The 10,826-nt window shown below is 54.1% G+C and overlaps 1 protein-coding gene across 1 annotated transcript in view; it reads right to left on the bottom strand.

Annotated features, from left to right (window-relative positions):
• The window catches only part of RAB11FIP3 (RAB11 family interacting protein 3), a gene marked incomplete at both ends in the record, with an annotated part of 63,155 nt that extends 52,329 nt beyond the window's left edge, over positions 1–10,826 (bottom strand). Inside the window, 1 exon segment of the mRNA XM_014587008.1 lies at positions 10,710–10,826. Coding sequence (XP_014442494.1) covers positions 10,710–10,826 — 117 coding nt within the window.

The following is a 10,826-nucleotide window of genomic DNA, read 5'->3' as shown; positions in this document are numbered from 1 at the left end:
CTCTCGCCAGCACACAGGACATGTCCCAGAGGCCAGGCGGCCCCACAGAGCCAAGGGTCAGGTGAGGCACCCATCCAGCAAGCCTCGGCTCTGCCAGGCATCAAGGAGACGTGGGAAGTCCAACACTCCCCAACATTCTACGTTGAACAGTATTTTGCACAAAGATTTCATTTATGGGGGCCGGCAGGTGGCGTGGTTAAAGGGCACTGGACTCCCACGTGTCCCTTCTCCTCCGTTCTCCTCTCGGGACCTTGGGCACGCTTGCACATGCACCCGGCATGAGTTTAAGCCACCAGGTCCAGGACTCGAACTGCGGTTGGCTACATGGGAGTTCAGCGACATAGCCATTACGCTAACTGCTGGTCCCAAAATAAAATAATTCTTCAAAAAAAAAAAAGATCATGGTCTACAGGGTGTGGTGGTTGGGGAACTGAACTCCCACGTGGATGACACAGTTCAAGCCTAGACCTGGTTGGTAGCTTGCTTTCTCTCTCTGGTCAAATTGAAGCATAACAATAATAAACATAATTAAATGAGTAATTATTAAAAAGAAAAATGTTAAAGGGAGGGGCCAGGAGATGGTGTAGCAGTTACATCACTGGACTCCCAGACAGACCCAGAGGTGTGAAAGTCATGCCAGGTGCGTGTGCATGCACTCCCAAGACCCTGGGAGTACTCAATGGTGCTGTTCCTAACTTTGTGTTCTGAAATGGATCAAACCCACCACAAAGTTGCAGGGACAATATAAGGCACGCCCACGCATCTGTAGTCTTTCCACATCTGCTTTCTACACACGTGCACACCCACTCCTGAGGAGCTGGCAAGTCCAATCGTCGCCCTCCCCACCCTTCCCAGTGTATCTCCTACAGACCCCACCCCAGCCACGGCCTCCAGTCCCGCTTTACCTTCAGCCCAGGACCCGACACAAGGCAGGCACGGCACTCAGTTGTCACGGGCTCTGGTCTTCCTCGACCTCGAAGGACTTGAGGAATCCCAGCAGCTGTCACTTAGTAGCAGTCTTTGCAGCTGCAGCCCCTCAAAGGACCATAAACCACCCCCACTGTGCAGGCAGTTTGATCACCTGGCTAAGGTGCAGACAGCCAGACTTCTCCACTGTAGAGGTAGCTTTTTCAAGGGACCAGCAGATGGCCTAAAGGTTACGTCGCTGGACTCCCATGTAGTTGACTGCAGTTCGAGTCCCAAGCCTGGTGGCTTAAACTCACACCAGGCACGTGTGTGTACGTGCCCAAGATCCCGAGAGGAGAATGGAGAAGGAGGGATTGTGGCATGGCCATCCCCCAGGGTATGACTTCTTGCTCTCTGTCTTTCTAGTGAGCGCACGTGCCCTATAGCAAAAACCTCTCAAAAAAAAAAAAAAAAAAAAAAGAGAGAGAGAGAGAGAGAAACTGTTATTTTTTGCTGAGATCAGCAGATGGTGGAATGGTTATGTTACTGGCCTCCCATGTAGTTGACCGTGGTCTGAGTCCTGGACCCGGTGGCTTAAAACTCACACCAGGCAACCAGCAGGTGGCACGGTGTTTAAGGCATCGGACACTCCTACGAGGCTGACCACAGTTTGAGTCCCAGATCTGGTGGCTTGCTTTCTCACTTCCCCTCTCTCTCTTTCTCTGGCCAAATTAAAATAAACAGATGAGTAAATACATAATTATTTAAAAAAAAAATCACACTGGCACATGTATGCGTGCCCAAGATCCCAAGAGGAGAATGGAGAAGAGACAGAGGCAGGACCAACCTCCTGGAAGTTAATTCCTCACTTTGTCTCTCTGTGTCTCTCTGGTGAGGGCACACGCCCTATAGCAAAAATCTCTCTAAAAATTTTTTTGAATAGTTATTTCTCTAGAAACAGACCACCTTTCCCAGAGGAGTCGCTGAAGGGGGGTGGCGGGCAGCTCCCGCTCAGGCGGCAGCACCAGGGTCTCACTTGTGCTCCCAGCTTTCCTTACACACACCTGCCCCCTGGCTGCACAAGGACCTGAACGTGGCCTAAAGCCCCTGTGGCAGGACCAGCTCTGTGGCCCAGGAGTAACACCCAGCTCAGGGGGACAGGATCCCAGCAGTAACTCCAGCTCAGGGGGACAGGATCCCAGCCGGTACCGGGTTTGAACCCTCAGCCTGATCAGCTGGAAACATGCTGGGTGCATGGGGTGGGATGGGGGTGCCTGTCTTCCTGCCCCTGCATACACACACACTCTATCAAGGAGAGAGGAAAGGCATTAAAGAAACTTTGTGACAAGGTAGTCTCTCCCTTAATTCACTAAGAGACTGAGAGCGCAGGTGCCTGGCGCCCCTTTGCAGTTACTCTGTAGCAGAAGCCTGTCTTCAAGTGCCTTCTCAGTTCCTTTAAAAGGCAAAGCAGGACTACCTAAGGTAATGAAGAAGCCTGTGAACAGTGCTGTAAGGTCTGTGGGACACACCGTGCTGAGCCTGCGCGCCGGCCACCCTGACGATGCAGCCCTTGCTGTCTGCGTACCATGCTGTGCGTGGACAGCCAATCGCGGGGCGCAGCTAAGGGTGAAGGAGTGACACACTCTTAGAAATATTCCGACTTTTGGGACTAGCAGATGGAAGCGACTACCTCACTGGACTCCCACACGGCTGACTGTGGTCCAAGTCCCAGACCTGGCAGCTTGAAACATTAGATACGTGTACACGTGTGCCCAACATCCAGAGAGGAGGATGAGGGAGAAGGAGCCATGGCAAGGCCATCCACCTGGAAGACAATTTCTCACTGTCTCTCTGTCTCTGACAAGTGCACAGACCCTACAGCAAAAAATCTCTGAAATACATATATAAATACATTCAGACTTTTTGGCCAGCAGATGAAGTAAGGGTCAGGGAGGCTGGGTACAACAGCTGATTCTATGGCTCATGTCTGGGACCCAGCGGCTTGGAAGTCGCAGCAGTGCATGAGTGTGTGTGCCCAAAATCCCGAGAGCAGAATGAAGGGGAAGGGACTGCAGCATGGCCATCACCCCGAGAGTTCCTGCCCCAAAAGAACACTCACACCCTAGGGCAAAAACTAAAATAATAATAATCCTGGACCAGCAGATGGCGTAATGGTTACATCGCTGGACTCTATGGTTAATGGTTCAAGTCCTAGACCCAACAGCTTAAAATTCACACCAGGCATGCATGCATACAAGCCCAAATCTCAAGAGGAGAAAGGAGAAGGGATTGTGGCATGGGGGGGGGGGGGGTGTCTCTCTCTGGCGAGTGCAGCTACCCTATAGCAAAAATCTTTTTTTAAAAAAAAGTCCAGGTCCCACATGGTAGTTGGAGTTGAACCCCTGATTCCCGAGAAATGCTGGGCACGTGATCACAGAGTGACCAGACCCTGTGGAGGGTGCTCACCTCCGTATGTGTGCACACGTGCTCCACCATGAACAAAGAAGAAACAAGGAGGGCTAGCAGGTGGCACAATGGTTACGGTGGCTGGATCCCACAGGGCCAACTGCACAGTTCAAGTCCCAGACCCAGTGGTTGGAAAATCACACCAGGCACGTGTGTGCATGCTAAGGTCCCAAGAAGAGGATGGAGAAGGGACTGCGGTATGGCCAGCGCCATGGTGGCGACCTCTCACTTTCCCTCTGTCTCTCTCTCTGGTGTGCACACACACACCATGGCCAAAGAAAAAAAGTGAATAAAATAGACTGGCTCCATGGCCTGATGCTGACACTGGCTTTTCCAAGACCATAAACACCCATGAAAACAAGGTAGCCCTCACCCGATATGCTCTCGGCTGTGCTCTTACTCGCAGAGGGCACGAGCACTCACGGGGGAGAGCCAGGGGAGAAAGCAGCCCCTGGGGCCTGGCCACGCCACAGCCCTGCTCCTCGCTGTCTTGTCCAAGTCTGGGCATGCACATGCTCTTTCCTCAGGGTCCTGGGACTGCTGTCACTTCTGCTGTGTACTTCATACCAGCGTCTCCCTGCACGTTTTCACGTAATGATAGGTGTGCATTACTCTCATACATAACACGTAGCACGCAGCTGCCTGTAACTCAGCAGACAGGAGCTACGTCTGCCTCGCAGAAATCTGGCTGGCCCGCAGACCCAGAGGCACACACTGGTGCGCTCGCTCGTGACCCACTCCCACGTTTGCACACCTGGGCTCTCACACGAGCAAGCTCCCACACAGTACACACTCCTGCTCACGCATGCACTCATTCCTACTCAAGGCGTGAAAAGAGCCTGGCAAGGACACTGAGCACCCTGGAGCGCCGATGTGCCTGGGAGGCCCACTGCCCTGCAGCAGCAGCAGGAGTGGGGGCCTTGGTGGCAGCCTCTCACACAGGGCTTTCTATAAGGACAGGCTGTGCCTGCCCAGGTTACTGAGGGCACTCGGTTCTCCCACCAGTGGGGTTTTCTGACAAGCATCAGGGATGCTCAAGTGTAAATCTTTAGGCCAGCCCTACAGCCCAGTGGTTAGGGGAGTCAGATCCCACAGAGCCGACCGCAGTTCAAGTCCTGGACCCGGTGACAAGAAACATGCCAGGCACAAGTGTGCGTGTGTCGCACATCCCAACAATGGGGAGGGGAGGCGGAGGGTGCTACCCTCCCTCTTCCTCTCGGCCTCTGGCAAGTACATGTGCCCTATTAATTGACAAATAAAATGGAAATGTTTCTGAGACTGTAAAGATAAAATGTAAAGATAAGGGACCAGCAGTTGGCATAATGGCTGTCTCTGGACTCCCATGCAGTTGACTGCGGTTCGTGACAGGCGCGGTATGCATGCATGCCCAAGATCTCGAGAGAAGGGAGGAGAAGGGATTGTGGAGTGGCCATCCCCCCAGAGGGGTGATTTTTCACTTTCTGTTACTGTCTTTCTGGAGAGTGCACGCACCCTATAGCAAAAACCTCTCCCCCCAAAAAAAATATAAAGAAAAAGAAAAAAAAAAAACAGATAAAGAGTAAAGATGATCCACTTGAGTTCTTTTATTTATTTAGAGAGATCTTACTCTAGGGCACGTGCACTCACAAAGAGAGACAGAGACAAAAAGCAAGAAATCACCCCCCAGAGAGATGGCCGCGCTGCAACCCCTTCTCCTCCATTCTCCTCTCGGGATCTTGGGCACATACACAGACATGCCCGGCATGAATTTCAAGTCCCATATGATAATTTTTTTAAAAGATTTATTTTTTATTATATTTACTACCATTATTCTTCACTTTTGACCAGAAAGAGAGACAAAGAGAAAAGGAGAGTAAGAAAGCAAGCCTCCAAGTCCAGGACTTGAACCAATGTCAGCCATGTGGGAATCCAGCACCTCCACCACCATGCCACCTGCTGGGCCCTCCTGATGATGATTATTAATTCCTTTAAAAACAGAAATCAGGGGGCCAGCAGGTGGTGTGGTGGTTCAGGGCCCTGGACTCCCTCATGGCCGACTGTAGTTCAAGTCCCGCGGTGGCTGGGGCCACGGGACCCTCACATGGCTAACCTTGGTTCAAGTCCCAGACCTGGCAGCTTGAAAAAAAAAAAAAAACAGAAATCAGGGACCTGCAGGTGGCATAATGGTTATGTCATTGGACTCCCACACGGTCAAATGCAGTTCAAGTCCTGGACCTGGTGGCTTGTAATTCATGCCAGGTGCGTGTGCCCACAATCCAGAGAGGAGAATGGAAGAGAAGGAGTTGCAGCATGACCAACCCCCCACCCAGGGTGGGGGTGGTTTCTCTCTTCCTGGTTCTCTCTTTGTCCCTCCAAGAAGTGCATGTGCCCTATGGCAAAAACCTCTCTAGGGCCCAGCAGGTGGTGTGGTGGCTAAGGTGCTAGACATTCCCACATAGCCAACCATGGTTTGAGTCCCAGACCTGACGGCTTGGTTTCTTACTTTCTCTTTATGTATGTGTGTCTCTCTGTCTGGTCAAATTAAAAATAAATGCAAGAGTAAATAAAATTAATTCTTTTTAAAAAGTCTCTCTAAAAGAAATCAACCCTTTCTCCTAACGCTGAAGTTGCTTCACAACCCTCCTTCACGACGGGTTGGTAGTGACAAGTGGGTTGGTGGCAGCAGGAAGAGGACCCATTGGAGAGGGACCTCCAGAGACAGCCGAGGTCTCTAATGCTGGGGCACCTCTGACTGTGAACTGCTGTCGAGCAGCATACCCGGGAAGCTCTGCAGCAGTCCCTCCCTCCAGTCACCCACTGGCTGCTGCCCACGGAGCGCCGTGCTGTTCCAATCCAGACAACGCAGGCGAGCCAGCACTGGGACACGGCTGGTGAGGGGCACGACACGAGAGCCATCTGTGCTACATGCAAGCACTGTTTCTACTAAAAATGCAGGTAACCACTTAAATGATTTAAACTGCTACCTTCGTAAAAATATCACATAAAGGACACTGAGCACACCACCTGAGAACTTTAACAACTAGCTGTCACCAGGATGGTCGTATGGCTAGCCCGAAGGCCCTCCTGTCCTCGACATTCTGAACTCTCAAGGTGCAGAGTGTAAACACTTAGGCTCGTCACTGCCGTTATCCACCGTATCTGGACTTACTAAGGTTTCTCAAAACCCTGAGTGAGAAGGACCTCACCTTGTAGAGACACACACTGAAACGTCCCTGCGGGAAACGACTCACTGCCAGCGTCGCCTGCAGAACTGCCCTGGTGTGGGGAGCAGTGCACTGGGGGCCGACTGCAGAACTGTGGTGCTCACAGGGCTCGCTGCGCCATTCTCTCTACTTGGCTGTGTGTTCAAGTTTAAAAAGTCACCAACAGGGGAACCAGCAGTTAGCGTAATGGCTATGTCGCTGGACTCCCACGTGGTCGACCGCAGTTCGCGTCCCGGACCCAGTGGCTTAAAACTCACACAGGGCGCGTGTGCGTGCGTGCCCAAGATCCCGAGAGGAGAATGGAGGAGAAGGGATTGTGGTGTGACCATCCCCCCTGGGGGGTGATTTCTCGCGTTCTGTCTCTAATGTCTCTCGCTATCTGTCTGGCGAGTGCACGTGCCCTATAGCAAAAATCTCTCAAGAAAAAAAAAAGCAGCCTTTGTTCCGTAGCAAGTGATAACGTGCTGCTCAAGAGTAAATGGATCCCACATGGCAACCTGGGTTCAAATCCCAGGCCCAGTCCCTCTAACACCATGCTGGACACGTTTTCAGAAGCCAATAGTCTGACCAGCTGAAGGATGTGGGAAAGGGGATTACAACATGGCTCTGTGGAGAGTGTCTGTCTTTCTCTCACACTCATGTATGCATGCATGTGCTCTATCAGGAATAAAGTCTTAACAACAACTCACCATTGCTGGGGCCAGCAGGTGTCGTGGTGGTTAAGGCACTGGACTCCCACATGGCTGATCACGGTTCGAGTCCTTGATAGCTTGATCGCTCACTTTGTCTCTCACTCTCTCTCTGGTCAAATTAAAAGTGAATGAGTATGGGGCCAGCAGGTGGCGTGGAAGAGCTGGCTCCCACATGGCAAGCCCAAAACCCCTCGAGAATGGAGGACACAGCCATGCCTCCCAGGTGCCTGCTCATTTGCCCTCTCTCTGTCTCTCTCTAGCGAGCATACGCTCCCTATGGCTGAAACCTAAAAAACAAAGAAGAAATCAAGACCACCATCCCAAGAGGGGAACCCTTGGGTCCCACCCAGCACTGCTTCTTTGGAGGCTGTCCAGGAGGAGATGCCGCAGGGGGGTCCTCTCCATGGCACTGTCCCCACGAGCCCTGAGTCGTCAGGACTCGCCCCCAAACATGCAACTTCACCAGGTGCTGACAGAGTTGAGGGTTCCAGCTCAGTTCTACTCTGTAAGACAGCAAACCAGTTTTCTGAGTGTGATCGACAAGGGAAGTTACAGCAAAAAGCAGCTCTCTAATAAAAAGCGTTCAGTAGGGCTGGCACGCACTGGGGTGGTTACAGTGCGGGACTCCCCATGGCCAATGCGGTTCAAGTACCAGACGTGGCTATGTCGCTGGACTCCCACGTGGTCGACCGCAGTTCGCGTCCCGGACCCAGTGGCTTAAAACTCACACAGGGCGCGTGTGCGTGCGTGCCCAAGATCCCGAGAGGAGAATGGAGGAGAAGGGATTGTGGTGTGACCATCCCCCCTGGGGGGTGATTTCTCGCGTTCTGTCTCTAATGCCTCTCGCTATCTGTCTGGCGAGTGCACGTGCCCTATAGCAAAAATCTCTCAAGAAAAAAAAAAGCAGCCTTTCGTTGCTGGACTTCCACAATCAACCGTGGTTCGAGTCCCAGACCTGGTGACTTAAAACTCACACCAGGCACGTGAGCTTGTGTGCCCAAAATCCCAAGAGGAAAATGGAGAAAAAGGGACTGCAGCATGGCTATCCCCTCAGGGGGTGATTTCTTGCTTTCTGCCTCTGTCTCTCTCTCTGGTGAGCACATGCACCCTATAGCAAAAATCTTTCTAAAAAAAAAAAAAACAACTCACCATTGCTGGGGCCAGCAGGTGTCGTGGTGGTTAAGGCACTGGACTCCCACATGGCTGATCACGGTTCGAGTCCTTGATAGCTTGATCGCTCACTTTGTCTCTCACTCTCTCTCTGGTCAAATTAAAAGTGAATGAGTATGGGGCCAGCAGGTGGCGTGGAAGAGCTGGCTCCCACATGGCAAGCCCAAAACCCCTCGAGAATGGAGGACACAGCCATGCCTCCCAGGTGCCTGCTCATTTGCCCTCTCTCTGTCTCTCTCTAGCGAGCATACGCTCCCTATGGCTGAAACCTAAAAAACAAAGAAGAAATCAAGACCACCATCCCAAGAGGGGAACCCTTGGGTCCCACCCAGCACTGCTTCTTTGGAGGCTGTCCAGGAGGAGATGCCGCAGGGGGGTCCTCTCCATGGCACTGTCCCCACGAGCCCTGAGTCGTCAGGACTCGCCCCCAAACATGCAACTTCACCAGGTGCTGACAGAGTTGAGGGTTCCAGCTCAGTTCTACTCTGTAAGACAGCAAACCAGTTTTCTGAGTGTGATCGACAAGGGAAGTTACAGCAAAAAGCAGCTCTCTAATAAAAAGCGTTCAGTAGGGCTGGCACGCACTGGGGTGGTTACAGTGCGGGACTCCCCATGGCCAATGCGGTTCAAGTACCAGACGTGGAGGCATGAGAGTCTTGACAGGCGCGTGTGTGCTCGGCACCCAACGGCCCGAGAGGAGAATGGAGGGGAAGAGACTGCGGCGCGGTCATCCCAGTGCCCAGGGCGGTCTCTCACTTTCCCTCTTTTCCTGTCAGTCTCAGGCAAGCACATGTGACCTATGGCAAAATCCAAAAAAAAAAAAAAAAAGCATTTGGTGGAGGCCAGGAAGATGAGTCCACAGGGTACCCTGAGCGGCCAACTCTGACAGTCCTCTACCCGCCAAGAGCCCCAGCCATGTCCCTGTCCCAGCGCCATCTGCAAGGAGCGCTGGGTGGGCACAAACCCTGCCTGTGCCACCTCGAAGAACTGTGGAGACAACCCAGAGGCCGCAGAACTCAGTGTCAGAGCAGCCCTTGGTGAGGAAAACTGCACTCCCGCCCCAGACGGGCAAGGGCGGCAGGTCAGCAGGGCGCTCCGCACACTAGGCAGGGCAGCACCTGAGGGGGCGTACAGGAGGGAGGAAGGCAGAGACGCACAGCAACATGGCCCTGAGGCCAGCTGGTGGCCCAGTGGTCAAGGTGCTGGACTCTCAACGTGGCCGACCGAGGTTTGAGTCCTGAACCCAGCGGTGTCAAAATCACACCAGGCATGGGTGCACATGTGCCCAAAGTACCAAGGAGGAATGGAAGACGGCATAGCCATCCACGGGGGGTAATCTCTCACTTTCCTTGTCTCTGTCTCTCTCCAGCAACTGCACACACCTGATGGCAAAAGCTCTCCAAAGAGAAACAGCAGCTGGTACCCACAGGCGAAGTCCACCACCGGGAAAATTACCCCTAGCCTATCTCCTAGTCCAGACAGAAGTGCAGACCGCCGAGGACGCCCAGCCAGCGCTAAGCTCGCACGCACAGCATGGAGCGACCCACATTCCCAGTGCGTGCCAGCAGGCACCTGGCTGTGTGCTCAGCAAGGACCTGGCTCCCGGTAGTCAGACTGCACAGAGAGGCCCTGTGCTGCTCAGGGGTCACGGGTCCCTTACGAAGGACTCTGACAGGAGACTGATGACCCAAACGGCAGGGAGCCGCCTCTTCCCCTCAAGCGCCCTGGGCGTGGACTCCAGCACCTGCGGGATGGCCCGGGCAGTCCGGAGAGCAACTGCCCACCCACAGCTGGTGCCGTCTGGGCTGGGGGCAGCGGAGCCGCTGGACGTCAGTGAGGACAAGGCCTCTCTGGGAGTCACAGCCTGGGACGGGTGCCCTGCTGCCCTGCTCTGGCACCTGCTGTCCCTGGGGCCCACGTCAGCCACCAGGTGGACCCGGCACCAGCCCTGGAGCTCAGAAGCCCACTCCTCACTGGAACGTGAGACATGTCGCCTCCAGCTGCCACCAGGCAGCCCACCAGCGCCCAGGGCGGAGCGACCCGATGAGACAGAGTCCTGGCCGCGCCGGCTCCAGCGCAGCTTAGGGGGCCCAGCTGATGCCGCAGGGAGGGCAGGGAGCAGAACCTCCTTTTGGGGGAGAAGGGCCGCGGCAAAACCCGACCCGACCCCAACCCCCGGGAGAGTACGCGGAGAGAATGGAATGCAGGCCCTGCGGGCGCTGGGCGAGCCTCCCCGGCCACGCCAACCCGCCCGCCTGCTCTGCGCGGTCACCTGCTCTGCCCCGTAGACCGTGGCAAACTGGACGAAGTCCTCGATGCGGACGAAGCCGTCCCCGTCCCGGTCCAGGGCATCGAACACGGCCCGCAGGCGGGAGCCGTCCTCGTGGCA

Source organism: Tupaia chinensis, unplaced genomic scaffold (assembly GCF_000334495.1).
Source record: "Tupaia chinensis unplaced genomic scaffold, TupChi_1.0 Scaffold000178_1, whole genome shotgun sequence".
Classification (NCBI taxonomy): domain Eukaryota; kingdom Metazoa; phylum Chordata; class Mammalia; order Scandentia; family Tupaiidae; genus Tupaia; species Tupaia belangeri.
Note: the sequence above shows the minus strand (reverse complement) of the source record. Positions and strands in the feature narration are given on the sequence as shown.